General features: G+C 33.9%; 2 protein-coding genes across 4 annotated transcripts in view; both read right to left on the reverse strand.

The window, feature by feature from the left end:
• Positions 1-7,106: 7,106 nt before the first annotated feature.
• Positions 7,107-10,654, reverse strand: LOC132558456 (uncharacterized). Its single transcript, XM_060223032.1, has 2 exons — positions 8,549-10,654; positions 7,107-8,514 (listed from the first exon to the last, which is right to left on the reverse strand). Exons 1-2 carry the CDS (start codon positions 9,312-9,314, stop codon positions 8,501-8,503), a joined length of 780 nt encoding a protein of 259 aa, XP_060079015.1. The 5' UTR covers positions 9,315-10,654; the 3' UTR covers positions 7,107-8,500.
• A 56-nt stretch (positions 10,655-10,710) lies between these two features.
• LOC132558455 (G-protein coupled receptor moody-like) overlaps positions 10,711-18,794 on the reverse strand; it is a 36,279-nt gene continuing 28,195 nt past the window's right edge. For all 3 annotated transcript variants that reach the window (XM_060223028.1, XM_060223029.1, XM_060223030.1), the window contains exons 2-3: positions 13,581-13,665; positions 10,711-12,753 (exon numbers count right to left, since the gene is read on the reverse strand). In XM_060223028.1, coding sequence (XP_060079011.1) covers positions 11,306-12,286 — 981 coding nt within the window. In that variant the 5' untranslated portion in view covers positions 12,287-12,753; positions 13,581-13,665 and the 3' untranslated portion in view covers positions 10,711-11,305. The remainder of the gene's footprint in view (positions 12,754-13,580; positions 13,666-18,794) is intronic.

The raw sequence follows: 18,794 nt of genomic DNA on the forward strand, positions 1-18,794 counted from the left end.
GTCTTGTTTCTTGCTGAAGGGCAGACATTTCCAGTAGCAAACAAGTATTGTTTCTTGCTGAAGGTCAGACATTTCCAGTGACAAATAAGTCTTGTTTCTTGCTGAAGGTCAGACATTTCCAGTGACAAATAAGTCTTGTTTCTTGCTGAAGGGCAGACATTTCCAGTAGCAAACAAGTCTTGTTTCTTGCTGAAGGGCAGACATTTCCAGTAGCTAACAAGTCTTGTTTCTTGCTGAAGGTCAGACATTTCCAGTGACAAATACTTCAGTAGCTGATGTTTTATTTTTCCTTTAACACTTTAATCTTGTTTCGTGTTTCCGTGAATTTGTGGTGGTGTGGCTATTCCCATCTGTAATATGTCTGGTTTTGTTGCAGCGTTTACATTTCCAGTTGTTAGTGAGATCAGTAGAACGTCCCAGTGGTACACTATGCCATTTATTACAGTGGCTAACTATAAACCAATATTTAGACCAGGGTCAGTTGTCAGATAAAATGTAGGCTTCTACATCTACAACAGGGAATATAACAGAGATACAGTATCCAAGAGACAGCAAAAACTTTGAGAAAAATATTATCTTTTTATTTCTTAATTAAATAAAGTAGGGTTTTAACTGTTTAATTGTCATTTATCCCAGGGAGAAAAGATAGATTATTTTAGATTAGATAAACTGAGATGGTCAAAGTTGATTACTTGATATGTAAACATTTTTTCTTTTGATATATAAATCTCCCGAGCTTGTCTACCCTTTGACTTAACTTGTTAATGTAATCATATGTGATACAGAAGTTAATAAGTTACATAACTAGATTAAGTCATCCTCATCATTCTTTTTTCTAAAAAAAATTCCCTATTAAGTATGTCAAACTAATACAATTAGTGTTGACTTATCAGCTTGCTATGCTTGTAGGGTACATGCCTAAATAATTGATGTGATTGATGGTATATATTGCCTAAAAATACAAACAACCAAGATTATGTTTGAAATATGTAAAAGGTCTTTGGTACTATAAGCCTAGGGATCTATCTGCAGGTACCGATGCCTGATGGTGTAAGCGAGCAGAAACATGCCAGCCATGATTGGCAACGGTTCTGAGGTTTTCTCTTGTACCGTTAATAGTTTAAATGTAAACATTTTAAACTTCTGTTATAGTGAATCGGTGTTATTGTAAATGTTTTGTCTTGTTCCATGGAGAGTTCCTGTGGAAATGATGTTTCCTGTTAAGTGATATTTTGTCATGTTCCTTGGTAAAGTTCTAATATTTTGTTTTGCTCGATGGTAAAGTTTTATGGTAAAGGTATTTCCTGTTTAGAAATATTTTGTCTTGCTCTATGGTAAAGTTCTATGGTAAAGATTTTTCCTGTTTAGAAGTATTTTGTCTTGCTCAATGGTAAAGTTAGTTTCTATAATATTTTCCATGAAGTAATATTTTGTGACTTAAGAAATAAATTATTCTAGATACTGGACATATCTGAAGTGCAAATTCAGAAACAATGCAAGCATTTTTTTTTAAAGAACTTTGGAAAAGATGAAAAATATCACCTTTAGATTTGATGAAGTTGGTAAATGCTTTAGTCTCCAGAATTCAGAATAGGTAAAGAATTTATCAGTTTATTTTAGAAAGCTGAGAGATTAATCTTATGTAGCTTGATAAACTTAGAAATGGCTTAAGAATATTTTAAGATAGAGAGAGAATAAAATTGAACAAGGAATTCTTTTCATATTTCTTAATTGTGGTAAAGGATAAGACTCTTGTAACAGAAAGCAGAGAATATATTTATATGTTTATTTGGAAAATTATGGTACATAATGGACAAAATCTAGAAAGTATTTTTTAGAATTAGGTGATATTGAGAAAAGACTTGAATACAGAATGTCTGGAGAAGGAGATTGACCGAACAAAATCTGATCTACGATGTACTAAAGTTGTTGTGTCAGATAAGATGACCTTTTACATTTTTTTTGTCATTCCGTAGTCTGTAGGAAGATTGTAAATCTGCCATTGTAGCTTGCTGGATGAGTAACTGATAAGGTCTCTTGAAATTTACGCCCATCACCTGTCCTAGCTGCTACAGTCGTTGATTTCACTTTTGATTTTCATGAACATGTGTCGTCTATATCACATATAAAATATAGGTACACATTGTTTTTTCAATAGAACCTAAAATATTTATATTGATTGTGACAGACACTTAATTCATTGCAAATTTTCACTTAATTTCTTGAAATATATTTCATATACCTTATTGCAGTGGTTAGAATTTATTAAAACTGTCCACATTTGATAATTTATACTGTATGATATAAAAAAAAATCCTACCTTAGGAAAAAAATCTATCTTACATATAAGAACAGGGTGTGATTTATATATCCGAGGTTTCACAGTAAAGGTCTTTCTGTCAATCAACACAGCCACAGTTTTATCAGATCAGGAGAGTTGAACTCTAGCTGTGGATGGACATAGAGCACAAGTTATCTGTATGTTTTGGCTTTTTGTCCCAGTATCTGATAGAGATCTCATTTCTATCACCTTTCCTGTGGGAATAATTCAAGTTGATCATGTTTAACAGCTGAAACCTTTTACACTTGGAAAATTTTACTATAAATTTTATGCATTGTATCGTAAATCAGATTAAATGATGCCTTAAAAAATCATCAATTTTTTTTCTAGCCTATAGAATATTTCTGTTGAATGGTATAAAATTCAGTGTTCCCTTATTTTAACAGTGAAAATGTATTTCAAGTGGATTTTAAAATGTAAATATGTTGTTATACTGTATGATGTACTCCTTTTTTTTTTTTTATTAAATACTTACTATCAAATTTATAGTAGAGAATAGTAATCTGAGTTGTGTCCCTTTATTTTATAATTGTGTTTTAAGTCTTTATCCAGGGTTTTCCATAATTTTGTTAGTAGTAGGCTGTGTAGTGAAAGTAGGAGGCTGGCCTGCCGTGTACATGTAGTCTTGTATGGAACATTATTACAGATCTGGATTGGTGTAGGCGGCCAAATGATCAAAGTAGCCGGTCAAATTGGCCAGCGACCGGCTCTTATGGAAAACCCTGTTTATCACATTGCATCTGAAACCTTCCTTTCATTTTAATTATTCATTGATATGTTATCGCATATACTGTAAAATCCTTCATTTTTGAGAGACATTTATTTTTGATATTCACGAAATCAAATGTCCCAGATATAGTGATTTTTTTTTAAAAAACACACACAAAAAATATAGGACTTCACAGTACCTTTCCTCAGTAAATATTTATAGCTAAAAAGCATCTAAACAAGATGGTAGAATGTCAGACTGAACATGTACCCAGATATATAATAGAGTTATTGCCCTTTGATCAGATTACAGTACATTGTGAATGGCTTATCCCATATTACTAGTATCTCTTACAATTTTCAAACTTAAGTCTGGTGTTAGCAGTGCATCACATTAAAGTATGACATGCTACTAATTATACATACAGAGTTGTAGCCCTTTGTTCATACCAAAGTTTGGCTAGAGGTTAAGGAATTTTGGTTGATTACAATAATTTTCTTTGTAAACATATGTTCCAGTAAACAACTCTGACAGTGTTTGGTTGGTTTTAAATTTTAAATCAGATCAAGAATATTGTCAATTTCATAATAATATATATTTATATATTTGAGATTAGCATATGATTGTTTTTCTGTCTTTTTTATTGAAGTGAATGGCAACATGCTTTATCATGCTCTGTCCTTTATCTAGACTGAATGCTTGAATTACAGCTTCATGTTTTCATAAGATTTGTGTAATGTAAGGTACATTTCTGATAGTGGGAGTGTATGAAGACTATTATTGGGCCTATTATGTATTTGGTAGATAAAGAATCTGACATGCTTCAATATGCCATGCATACATGAATGTTGTAATGAAAATCTACACTGATATGGTGGCTGTTTATATTAATTATACAGTTAGAGTACATATTTCTATTATCTACGCACAGCATAGATAATTTTGGAGACAAAATGGTATGGATAACAATCAATATTTTATGGAAAACTAATAACTTTCAATATCAAAGGATTCTTTCGATGAATTTCCCATAAATATTTAATAGTATCACAAGGAGTGGACGCATAAAGTTGTGCTTAGTCACTAAGTGCATCACTTCTTTGGAGTGCTATGTCATAAACCTGGTGAAATGTGTTTGTCCAGAAGTTTCCTGGTATTATTTCGAACCACACACATTCTGTATTCTTTCCAACAGAGAAGTAGCTTTTGACTTGCATTCATCACTTTGACTTGTGGCATATAACTTCATAATTTTCTTCAGTAACTGATTTTGAATATCAAATCCAGGAATCTTGTTTAGTAACATTCTATGCAGAGTTATAGCCCTTTGTGAGCACCATGACATAGTTTTGAGTTTTCTTTACACAGAGTTATAGCCCTTGAATTTGTTCACATCTTCCAGGGCAACTTTCGCATCATTGTAATTACCAACAATTGCAATTGATTTTTTATTTGAACATTTGCAGACTGAAATTTTGTCTTTTGGTTGACTAAGAAGCAGGTCCCCTGCAGATTGTTGGTCTTTTTGCATATGGCGGTACTAAAAATTTAAATTCTTCTCATGACCTAAAGCCTTAGAGGCATTATATTTGACTGGTATGTTCTCAGGATGAAGTCTGACAAAGTTTGCGAAAAAAATTAACTTGACTTATATTCAAGGTCACAGAGGTCAAATTTGTTAAAACCTTTAAACATCTTCTTTTCATAGACTAAAAGGCCTGGAAGCATGATATTTGGTTGGTATATATATATATATATACCAGGTGAGTGCTGCAGGCCCATTGGGCCTCTTGTCTAGTTTATATCGTCTATATTATTCTATTTGCTTGCTCATGATTTTTTGCCCTGAAGTTTCCTTATTATGTTGGTTACATCTGTGATATTAGTTATTGCGTGAAAGAGATGCTTTTTAATTTCCTGCTACAAATCCTAGAAGCCTGTATGTAAGCAAATGGTAAACGTAATCAATATTTCTTACTTAATGAATGATAAGTGTCAAGCTACTTATCACAGCTTGATATATTTGATCTCGAGAAACTAATCTTTGTAAAAGAGAAATCATAAGGAGCCAGGCTGATATTTTATTTTGTTCATGTTGAGATGAACACTTTTTGAGGAATAGACTTTTCTGGCATCACGATCAATACTGTGGTCTGTTTAAAAACCTCACTTATCTATACATTTAGGGACTAATGTCATCAGTCATGTAGCATTCATTGAAATATTTCTGGAATGTTTGGAAAGAGCAAACAATACATATATTGTACATGGATTTTCATTATTTACACTTCCTGGGACTGTATTAATGGTAGAAGAATGACAGTACTGTTTGTATATCAGCTGTATTATAAGATACATGTCATTTAGTTTAGGGTCAGAATTCAGTCAGGCATTAAGCATTTATGACGTAAACAAACACTGATTGTTAGTTATTACAGCTGTGTAAAAGTTTTATATCAATTGTATTCAGCGAGTATAAAAAATACTCCATTAAAAAATTGATACCAGAATATTGTAGCAGATTTGTAACATAAAAATGTATTGACTATACAGGCCCATGTATTGACCTATATATTGACTACTCATGTATTGACCTATATACTAGCTCATGCATTGACCTATATACTAGCTCATGCATTGACCTATATACTAGCCTATTTGTTGTCCTATATACTGACCCATGTATTTACCTATATAAAGATTTGGGTATTGACCTATCTATCAACTCATGAATTAACCTTTATACTGGTCTATGTGTTGACCTACATAATGACCCATGTATTGACCTATATATTGAAACTTATAATGACCTATATATAGACCCATGTTGTGACCTACATACTCACTCATGTATTGATCAGTCCATGTATTGACCTTTATCCTGACTTATCTATAGACATATGTAAAGTATGATATACTTACTTATATACCGACCCACATACATGTATTGATCTTTGTAAAGAACTATGTATTGACCTATATACTGACATAGGTATTGATTTAGACCTATATATTTGACCAATATATAGACCTGTGTAATTGTAACTACAATCCGTACTGGTTTATGGGGGTCGTGAAATATCATAGAACTCTCCTAGCTGTTTCGTCTGTCATACTTCAGTCAATCAATGGAAATCTTGTAGAACAAAATAGTTGAGTTTAAACCATTACAGACATGCCGCTCGTTTCCATACTTAACACTGTCATTTCACTTGATAAACATTTGTCATTTCCAGCATCTGTGTCCCAGTTCCTGTGTAATGTAACAATATCATGTCAAGATTGTTTTTTCATGTCAATACAATGTGATGTTATGTGAGTGACTGATTTGGTAGAAGAAAAAAATTAGCATTTTGATGGGCTTTCATGTCCCCGGGAAAGGAGACGGGGAAACCATAATGTAGTGAACGGATGCTTGGCAGTTATTGGTAATTGATACTAAGTAAATTATGTATAGAAATGTTACTAAATGGATACTTGTCATGCGTATATTAAAATTAAATGATAGAAAATGAGAATTTTGGAGATTTAACATTAGAATCGGCACATCATTTATTTTATAATTTCAATCTGAATAAGTTTGTTTAATGTGTTCTATTTTTTTATGTCTACACTTAAAGAAAATGGTGTTCTTGTCACCATAACTAATGCTGTGTTTCAGAAAATCTATTGATGAAAAATGGAATATGTAATTTTTCCACAGTGGGTATTAAGACAATACTGAATGGAAGTAAACTTCTGGAAATAGTAATAACACACTGAAGAATTGTCTTGTTATTCGGAATAGTGTATACAATTACCGTAGATATTTTACAATTCCATTTTCATTTGAAACATTTGAAAATCAATTTCCTGAATCTCTATATGTTTTGAAGGAAGTTTGTTCCCAGCAGATTTTATCGTAAATCATGTGTTTTTCCATATATAGAAATAATCGCGGCAGGAAACAAAATTGGTCTAATTGTAGTGCTTTTAGGAACCTTATTTAGCTGTGTACATCATTATCCGACAACATTGAAATTACGGGAAAAAGACAATGACGGAAACAAAATCACAGAACATTCATTGCTTTTATTTCACGGACAGAAACAAAACAATGATTAAGGGAAAAACTTAGCAACAACATTTACAAGCCTGTCTCTGACATCCTCTCACACAGCAGCTTCACTGTTCATTTTTCTTCACTGACACACAGGTCACGAGTAACCAATTTGGCAACACAAGACAAATGACTGAAGACTGAGGTACAACATATGAGAGATATTTGTAACAATCAGACTAAGATTAGGCATGTAATATAAAACTCATTTTGACAAAGCTGCGTCACCATTCGCTCTTCTCAGACAGAGAAATGAGTGTTTTTATTGTTTTGTACAATTATTATACAACTTGAACTTTTGCAATTTGTTAATTTCAACAAGTCTATTTGTTGTTTTTGAACATTTCCAAAAGAATACCACTAACAACTATTTCAACCCTAGCTCTTAGAACTGGCATAAAAATAGCACAAGGATTGTAAGTAGTTTTAGTGTTGTCTGAAATTCTACACAGAAATTTAATGTTTGATAATGTTATAAAAAGCTGACATTGTGAAAGGACATTATTTTTTTTAATGTCATTTAACGGGTATTCTGTGATCACTTAAAATAGCTAGCATTAAATGCTGATAAAAGTGTCATCTATAGAGGCCATCCAAAATCAACAGAATGAGTATGTGTTAAACTCCCTGGGTTGTTATAAGACAATACTTCAAATAAGGTCTTAACATGGCAAGATAATGATTGATATCAGCTCTAGATATCTTAGGGTTGTACATGATATCAGCTTTAGATATCTGAGGGTTGTACATGATATCAGCTTTAGATATCTGAGGGTTTAACAGGATATCAGCTCTAGATATCAGAGGGTTGAACAGGATACAGCTCTTGATATCTGAGGGTTGAACATGATATCAGCTTTAAATGTCTGAGGGTTGAACATGATATCAGCTTTAGATATCTTCAGGTTGAACATGATATCAGCTTTAGATATCTTTGGGTTTAACATGATATCAGCTCTAGATATCAGAGGGTTGAACATGATATCAGCTCTAGATATCTGAGGGTTGTACATGATATCATCTCTAGATATCTGAGAGTTGAACATGATATCAGCTCTAGATATCTGAGGGTTGAACATGATATCAGCTCTAGATATCTGAGGTTGAACATGATATTAGCTTTAGATATCTTTGGGTTTAACATGATATCAGCTCTAGATATCAGAGGGTTGAACAGGATACAGCTCTTGATATCTGAGGGTTGAACATGATATCAGCTTTAAATGTCTGAGGGTTGAACATGATATCAGCTTTAGATATCTTCAGGTTGAACATGATATCAGCTTTAGATATCTTTGGGTTTAACATGATATCAGCTCTAGATATCAGAGGGTTGAACATGATATCAGCTCTAGATATCTGAGGGTTGTACATGATATCATCTCTAGATATCTGAGAGTTGAACATGATATCAGCTCTAGATATCTGAGGGTTGAACATGATATCAGCTCTAGATATCTGAGGTTGAACATGATATCAGCTTTAGATATCTTTGGGTTTAACATGATATCAGCTCTAGATATCAGAGGGTTGAACATGATATCAGCTCTAGATATCTGAGGGTTGAACATGATATCAGCTCTAGATATCTGAGGGTTGAACATGATATCAGCTCTAGATATCTGAGGGTTGAACATGATATCAGCTCTAGATATCTGAAGGTTTAACAGGATATCAGCTCTAGATATCTGAGGGTTTAACAGGATATCAGCTCTAGATATCAGAGGGTTTAACAGGATATCAGCTCTAGATATCTGAGGGTTGAACATGATATCAGCTCTAGATATCTGAGGGTTGAACATGATATCAGCTCTAGATATCTGAAGGTTTAACAGGATATCAGCTCTAGATATCTGAGGGTTTAACAGGATATCAGCTCTAGATATCAGAGGGTTTAACAGGATATCAGCTCTAGATATCAGAGAGTTTAACAGGATATCAGCTCTAGATATCTGAGGGTTGAACATGATATCAACTTTGAATATCTGAGGGTTGTACATGATATCAGCTCTAGATATCTGAGGGTTGAACATGATATCAGCTCTAGATATCTGAAGGTTTAACAGGATATCAGCTCTAGATATCTGAGGGTTTAACAGGATATCAGCTCTAGATATCAGAGGGTTGAACATGATATCAACTTTGAATATCTGAGGGTTGAACATGATATCAGCTTTAAATATCAGAGGGTTGAACAGGATACAGCTCTTGATATCTGAGGGTTGAACGTGATATCAGCTTTAAATATCTTCAGGTTTAACATGATATCAGCTTTGAATATCTGAGGGTTGAACATGATATCAGCTTTAGATATCTTCATGTTGAACATGATATCAGCTTTAAATATCTTTTGGTTTAACATGATATCAGCTCTAGATATCAGAGGGTTGAACAGGATATCAACTCTAGATATCTGAGGGTTGTACATGATATCAGCTTTAAATATCTGAGGGTTGAACATGATATCAGCTCTAGATATCTGAGGGTTGTACATGATATCAGCTCTAGATATCTGAGGGTTGTACATGATATCAGCTCTAGATATCTGAGGGTTGAACATGAAATCAGCTCTAGATATCTGAGGTTGAACATGATATCAGCTCTAGATATCTGAGGGTTGAACATGATATCAGCTCTAGATATCTGAGGGTTGAACATGATATCAACTCTAGATATCTGAGGGTTGTACATGATATCAGCTCTAGATATCTGAGGGTTGAACATGATATCAGCTCTAGATATCTGAAGGTTTAACATGATATCAGCTCTAGATATCTGAGGGTTGAACATGAAATCAGCTCTAGATATCTGAGGGTTGAACATGACATCCTCTTTATTATAATGATAAAAACCTTCCCTACCAATCCTTTAATTCCGAGTACCAATCCGATGTTAAGTCCAAAATGATTGAAATATTCTGAAAAACCTTTCTTGAAAACCAACCTGATCTCAACGATAAAGACTGGAGTTCCGACCAGTGGACCGTGAAATCAACACCTGTAGTGACACTTGTAAGCTTTTGGCCTGTCACAGGTGGGCTTTGTACACAAGGCCTACCCTGATCGAAGGGAATATAAAATTAACATATGCTATAGATATCGCAAATGACAATTTGAAACCTATCAAACGAGTCCATTTCATCGAAGTGAGAAACTGCTGTGGTTAAAGTGAAAATAAGTACCGATACAGAGTTCAGTTCTATGAGAGGCTGGTTCGGTCAACTTGCTTCACTTCTACAAATCAATTCCTCCCTAAACTGGCCAAATATTCATGTCTCGTGCATGGTCAGTTGAGAGAAGTCTCACTGATTTCATGGTCCTTCAATAAATTAGCTGATCATTCAATCAAAAATTCAGTGATTCTTTAGTTTACTGTAGGTTAGTGAAGGGAACAGCATTACTATATCAAATACTGTAACAGTGTACAAACACATGATAAAAACATTTTCAACTTTCTAGGGCTATAGAAGTTGAAATAGTATAAAAGGAATTTCAAATTTGCTTTGACAAAAAAAATTAAGAAATTCAAATACGGTAGTTTCTGTATTAAACCTACACAGTACCTAAATCTAAAATCTTTTGATTATCATGCAAGTTAAAGAAATTATCAGTATATTTGAGAAAATTTGAAATCTTTTTAAAAGGATCAATAATATGAAGAGAAAGTTTATAACGTTTTCTGAGAATACCATCAACATGAACGAACGCTTTAAATCTATACATATCAGTCTTTACACTTGTGAGCATTCATAAACATACATTCTTTCTGATAAAATATCCTCAGCATCATATCACACCTGTCTATATTTACCTATAACTCGTTAGTCTGTATACTTATATATAGCACAAATGTACTTTTTATCACATTTCTGTTCTGTCTCACCAATGTTTTAAGAGCTAGATACAGTAAAATTTATCTAAAATTAAAATATTTTAGAAACACATACATTACCTGTTCTCCCATTGTATAACGATATAATTGATGGTTCTAAGTTACAAGATTCTTTAACAACTATTCATATCACATCAGTAGTTCTTTTTCTTGATCGTCGTTGTCTGTATCACACCTGTAAAACTGATATATTTTTTGTACCTATATTGTCTCGTCTGTATCACACCTGCAATTACCTGTCCATGTAGACATCGCGTCTCTAGTTTCATACAGGTGTGCCCGAGGTGGTGGTTGGTCCTCGATGTAAAGGACTTTTCTCACAGTCCCCCATAATAAGACGACGATACGCTGTCCGGAAGTTGTTGTCCATAACAGTATACACGACAGGATTGAGGCAATATGACAACCATCCAAGCATTGTCGTCCACAGGTGATGAACCGGTTTGGAAAAGCTACGATCATACACATTCATTATAAAGTATGGAAAAGTTCCGAAGAAAAATATGGCAAAAATACACATCATCATGGCCGAGAGACGGAGGGCTTTAGTCATGGCTGACGTTCCTTTCCACTGGCCGACACGTTTTGAACTTCCATACGCTACACATCCAATTCTAGCATAACAAAATACTATGAAAAGACATGGCACAATAAATCCCAGTGTTACAGTTACGATTCTATTGGAATGATCAACATTGAAATTGTTAAATGTACATGCTAAAACGGCAGGCTGGAAACGAAATGACCCCCAAATTCCGAACGAGGGTGGGACCGTGAACATCAGGGGTAACACCCAGCTGACTATAAGAGTTATAATGAGAGGGCGAGTGTTCGAAGCTTTCTTGTACTGTCCTAGATGTACAATATTTAGGTAACGATACAGTGCAATTACACTTAGATGTACCATGATAACCCCAACAAGTGTGTAGCGGATACCGCCAGCGGCACTACAGAAGTCGGGTGGAATGAGATGGGGGTCCTGAAGGTGAAACACAACTGCTTGAAGTGGCAGAATTAGGAGGCAATACAAAAATCCAGCGAAACTGAGGCTCCCGATGAGGACACAGTTGATGTTGTTACAGAGACTACTGGAACATATCGCCAAAACGGTGATGAGATTTCCGAAGCTCCCTATAGCACACAATAAAATAACTACCACCTCCAGCACAATCAGAGTCTCGCGCTGGTCACACCACCATTCAACGCAGGATGAATTTCCTGACATATTCATTGTAATATTAATCATAAATTGAAAATATTGATAAAGTTTTGTACTATGTATCTATTTGGGAAACTTCCATAATCATGAAAATTCCACACAAACAATTTTGGTGATTTCTGTGATTCCTAGTAAATTTGATCCGTCCAAATGTGCACATTCTAGAGATTGGTTCGTTCATCCACTCTCACCTCTTTCACATTTTGAGGTTGATATCATTACTCCTTCTTCTGATTATAAATGGATTCAGTTGAAGCTTGAAATTTCCAATCAATTTCTTGTTTTAAATTACTGAATTTGTATGAGAAAGCTCCCTGAGAACAGGTCCATTTCCTTGAGCATCAGTTGTAAATTTGATTTCAAGAGATCGTTTTGATTACTCTTGCCTTTTAGAATCCACAGTCATGGAATGTGGTCCAGTTCCTTATCGCACTGTTTTATACGCTCTTTCTGGCTGTTTGGTCTTGACGGTAATTGTCACTTTCACTGTCCAGCTGAGGATGAAATTAAAGAAAATGTTTCAAATTGTTATTCTAGAGAATAAATGCATATGTTATATATATATATATATATGTAATTACTTAACCCAGTTTGCTGTCTGTCCTGGGAGCCCAAACCCGCGATAAAGAATCTGGGAATTGTTTGTACGGAAATGTCTTTATATTCTGAAGGTCTTCCTATCATTACTGAAAACATGAATTATGGATCCCAACAAACCCATTCGCCTGCAAATAAACACGAATTGTGATTGTAGGAGTCCTATTGATTATAAACAATTCACTTTATCGCGGAAGCGTGACTTGTGAAGCTGGTCATGTGTAAAAGTGGCTGATAAAGCGGAGACACCAGCTTAGAAGCATAATACAATACTTCGTAGCATTGTGTCTATTCTCATCAAATAATCAATTTACAATTAATTCAAAGCAGCGTTCAAAATACCCTTTGTGTGATGTTTCTATTGTCCACTTAGTTAGTATTTGTTCTGAAAGTTAATTAAATTAGTTTTTTGAGAGATTCTTCTAAAGTCATTATCACTTGAGCTGAGAGTGATCCACTCGATCAATCTAAAAATCATTTACGTTTCTTGATTAATACATAAGAAATCGATGTCCATAAATCGTATTAAGCACTCCCAAAAGTCGTTACTGTGATAAGTTGACAGTATAATAGAGGTTGTCTATCTAATGAGTCCAAATATGGTCGTTATATGAAAGATATGCCTCTGAAACTACTGTAATTAATTTCTTGTCTTTCACATTCGTGCACAAAAGTAACAAGTTGTACGGTATTAGCAGAATATCTGTATGATCCTTATAATCACCTTTGTATCGTAAAATATCTTCCCGGACTTCTTCTAAGCTGTTAGTTCACTAATTCGTCGTCATCAACAGCAGCTCATCTTGTACCTGAAAGTATAAATAGGATACTTAATACGATGGTATGCTAGTAAATTTAGAAAGTATTTGGGATTAGCTTTGCCCATAATGGACACACTTCATGCTTCATGAAAAACTAATTTCCTCAGAAATTCGGAATTCGGTGATGGTTACCATATCTTGTGAAGTTTATAACAGTAAAGACGGAGTGAGACAGATAAGAATTGGAGCTGTAGATTTCTATGCTTGTCAGTTAGGGTGGCTTGGAAAAGAAGGCTTGTCAATCAATTTTTCTCGAAGGCCCCTCACAGCAGCTTAGAAAGATCTACCAAACAAGCCACTTCTGTGTAGAGATCGGCAGCTTGGTGACAGAATCGTCTCATAAGTGTCCTTATAAGGGTTGCAAGTATCGGCAGAGCGCCGTGTCTGCTTGTATACACCAATACCAGAGAGTGGCTTACTTGAGATCTAAAGCCAATGTAATACCGTTGTGTTAGTGTTGGTGACGTTGTGTGTGATTGATTGCAGACTATCTTAATAAGTTATACGTAGATAATGATGCACTCTGACAAGATCACTGTAATCCTTATCTTTAAGTACATGTTACCTATCAGAATAGCGGTCCTTATTTTAGACTCAAAAAACATTTGTAGTAAGATGACAGCTATTACTTAAACATTGATCTCTCTGAATTAACAATTAGAAATTCACTTAGGGTTTGGCATTCCACAGACAGATATTTGTAATCATGGCTCTCTTTGCTTTAAACTTAATCAGTGATGTTATCAGAAATCTTTATGTTATTGTTATATAGCAGCATTGTGGATATTGTTAATATCTGAGGAACTTTTACTGTACTAATTAAGAAAACTTTCAACACTGATGAAAACTTTTAGTTAGAAACCCTTGGCATAAATATGACAAAATATTAGTGTGAAATGCTGTGTTTTATGATATAGTATTGATGTAACTAAGTCAACCATTACATTTCTAATGATGAGGTGATTAAACTTCATCTAGAAGGTAAGATACGGCTAAAACGACATAAAATTTCAAGATTCTGCCTTGTCATACCGGTAGGTAAAAATTCTGCAAAATTCCGTTTTTCAATGTTATGCCCCTCCATTTTATTGAGAAGTTGCAGGATCTAAGGTCAAGGTCACAATTACTCTAATTATAGAAATTCATCAAACATTGATACTTATTTGCAAGAGAGTTGGAAGGGGGATTGTGGTGGGAGGGGGATGAGGGTGGGGGTGGAGTTGTAATGAGTTCAGGATGCTGGGATGTCCATTGAAGAGCCGAAGTAAGTCCTGCGGAATTTGATTGATAGTGAATGATTGGTTTCTCGTCAATGTAACCGAGTTTTAATGAGTCATAAAGTACGTAATTAAGAATCGGGAGTAGTTCTGTCTCTATATGACAATAATTCTATTATGTTTCAAAGAAAAATGGCATGTGTGCCTCGCTCTGTAAGAGTACATCTTGTTGAGTTGAATTACTAATCATTTATCAACTGTCAAATTCAGAGCTACCAATTACAAGGCTTTTACGCAGGGGGTCCCACGGAAATATCCTGATTCTATTTCTTTGAGCCAATTAGAGTGAGAGAAATAAAAGCACTACATCCATGGCATCTGAAAAAGTAATGCTAGTTCAAGGTTTCTTGGTTTTTTTTGCAGTTTTATGACCAATATTACCAATATTACAGTTTGAAATTCTTTTACAAAGAATGATAATTTTATCCAGTGCTAAATCAGTAGAAATAACATTTTTCTTTGAAAGGCCAGAGTCAGTCATTTTGAAGCACTTCAAACTTTCTGTTTGCAACCTTGAATATTTGGTCATGTGGGCTACGTGACGTAGGTATTGTAGCTGTAACAGACAGTGATATCAGTACACAGTTAAGTGTGGTGACAGTTACGATAACAGAACATTATATTATCTACTTGGCTGTCTTACATTGTGTGGGTCCCAGTAGAGAGTTTATGGACCAGATCATTTATTGATTAAAATCTGTCATCAATCAATAACTGTGTAGGTATTATTGATTTATAGATTTTTATTGTGCTCTTCGTCATTCTGATCAGTTAAGTGGTAATTAAGGTATACAGTAAGAGATAAGTTTCAGTGCCTATTACGTAATTTACAAATATTGACCATCAATGCTTATCTTAACGAAGGCTTGAGAAGCTTGTAGCTCACTTAATGTATTAGATATTGAGAACAAGTCTGAAAGTAACTTTCTCAACTTTGGGAAGCATTTCTGGTATATTAATGCAAATTTAGATTATGAATGAATATATGAAACGTTAAGGTCACAAATTAAAGAGTGAATCAGACTCATTAAATAGTATACTAAACATCTGTGTATTACCATGTCACTGGACAGTCGATTGCAGTAGGAATAGAATTACACATTGAGTAGTTGTGGTATATGGTGATTTTTTTTATTTTTTGACTTTTCAAAAGTTAAGCCAAAAAAAAAAAAAAAAATTAAATGGATAAACGAATTAAAAAAAAAAAAAAAAAACCCCTGTTAAGAAATTGACTTTATTGAGTACTTTTGTAACTTTTTGAAAATAACTCAAAAGCGAACGAATTATCATATATAAGAATTACAAATTTGTTTGACTTTTATCACATTATCACTATTCTGATGTTGAATTGACCTGTTCTGTACCTTATTGCACATTCTAATTTTTGTCAGTGCATGAAGCGTTCTTTCGGTCAAAGTTCACCCTGTCAGCCAATCAAAACATGCTAAACGTGGTATAACATGCATATTTATACAACAGTTTCAGTGATTAGTTGAAGACTTTGAAGTTGGATAACACTCACTATTTGTTTATAGTATAGGTTTAATGAGTAGAAGGAAGTGATGTATCATTAGATTTTATAATAAGGTGCCACTTATCAAAATGTGGCAGTATATAACAAGATATTTTCAGACATTTGACAAATAGTGACAAGGTAATCAAGTTTTACTTGTACAATTTAATTGTACCAGTGTCACAAAATTTGTCTGGAAAAATTGGGGATCATTATCAGGTGTTACTGACCATGTGTAGGATTTTTATCACAACTTCACACTGACCACCTGTCCATCTATAAGTAATTATATCCCAGAATACATCTGTCAATAGGTATACAGATTATAACAGATATAACTTAAACTTCCGTTGTGAAAGTCTGTGAGTATCTCAACAAGTGGAAATCCTGGGAATCATTATATATCTATAACCCTGCAGTCATCAGTATCAAACATTAAACACTGCAGCTGTTGCTCTGATTCCGCAGTTCCGTAGACATCAGCTCGGGCCAGGAAACCACTGACACAAAAATCTATGGGTAAAAGTTCAAGAACACGTATGACTCTAAACCCTTTCTCCTGCCATCCATTTCCAACTTTTAAAAACGGTTTTATCAATACAGAGAAAAGAGAACTTTATGATAGATTAAGACTGATTGGACAGTGAATCTACATTTATTTACGAAAGAAAAGCTGTTTCGTTTCATGTGTGGCTTTGATCCTCTCTAACCTTTTGTAACTTTATAACGATTTTCTAGTACTCCCAGATGTATGAATGGGCACCTGCATCTAATTGGATGTTATTAATTTTGTATGTGCCTTAATAATGTTTAATTTTACTGCCCTCATATTTTTTCCATTTAGCTTCAATAGAACATCCCCAAATTCATTTGAAACAAAAACTTAAGTGCTTCAGCTTTTAAAATCAAGCCTCCCCTTTCTAATTATTTTGAAGTATTTGACACAAAATGTATTGAGAAGGCAGTAATATGTGTTTAAGATATATTTAAGACTACATGTAGATCTTATTTTTCTTCATATCTGCTTTGGGAGTCTTCTGTCCATCTTTGGTATTCAGGAATGGATAAAATGTGATGTATATTGTGGTAATTTTTGCAAATTTACATTACCAGACAAGTCTGAAGGTGTCCATCTACAGATATCAGAAACTTCAAGAGATTTTTTAGATAACCACATTTTCCCAGGAAATCCTTCTCATTGGTTATTACTGTCAGGGTAATTGTAGCTCTTTTCATAACAGGAACAGACTTTGGGAAACATTGCAGTGAATATTCTATGTAACATTTGTAGTGGAGGTCAGGAGTTCGGGGAAAATTACACATTATTGGTCTGATCAATAGTCATATTACGCTGGAAATGGAGGCTTCCTGTAATGATCAGAGACCAACAGGATGTCTTGTAGAGAATGGTGAATTGGTAGTCAAATGGAATGCTTAATACATAGATTGTCACTTCATTATCTTAAACGACTCCTCCTATTTCATCAAACACATACAATTGAATTAGGGGCAAAAGGAAGTGGATTTAATTTTATAAATCTGAGACATTTGAACTTTTGAGTCATGGGCTTATATGATGTCTATTTAGATGGATCTACTGAATGCCCTTTGTAAATTGTGTAAACATTTCCACTTGTTTTAAGAAATACCATTGTAAAATACATCAAATACCAGATTGAACTTTATTGATAATTAAGTTATGAAAAATGTTTAAAAATGACAAAATTTAGAGTTTTTGTCAGTTTGTCTGAGAAAAACTGGTGTATCTGGGAGTTCTATGATGTGTTCACTGATTACTGAAGAATGAAACTTCATGAATAAATGGCATTTCTCATTCCTTCTTCTCCCTTCACCCTTTATCATAGACCCAGACATTTCATAAATAAACATGAAAGCAGCAAAAGACTCTGCAATGGTGTTGAAAAAGAAATGTAATTTTTCAATTTTCAAAAAATTGAAATTGAATAAATTTCAATATTTCAAGTGTTTCACGAGACCTGCTATGGTGTAAAGCAAGAAATGTGATTTTTTAAGTCTCAAAAAATTGAAATTGAATAAATTTCCTTATTTCAATTGTTGTATGAGGCCTGCAAGGGTATAAATATTAAATTGGAATTTTTCAATTTTCAAAAAATAGAATTGAAATTAATCCTAATAAACATTTTTTAATTCCATCTCAGCATGGAGTCAGATTATAATGTTATAGAGTTTGTAGAAATGACAAACATAGTAGACATCATGAACATAGGAGAATTTTCTACGGTACACATTCTACCATTTGTTAGAGTAGAGAATCAATTTCCTGTTGTCTTATCAGAGCCACAAGA

Source organism: Ylistrum balloti, unplaced genomic scaffold, assembly GCF_031769215.1.
Source record: "Ylistrum balloti isolate Yb309-2 unplaced genomic scaffold, AGI_CSIRO_Ybal_v1 Utg370790, whole genome shotgun sequence".
NCBI classification, from domain to species: Eukaryota; Metazoa; Mollusca; class Bivalvia; order Pectinida; family Pectinidae; genus Ylistrum; species Ylistrum balloti.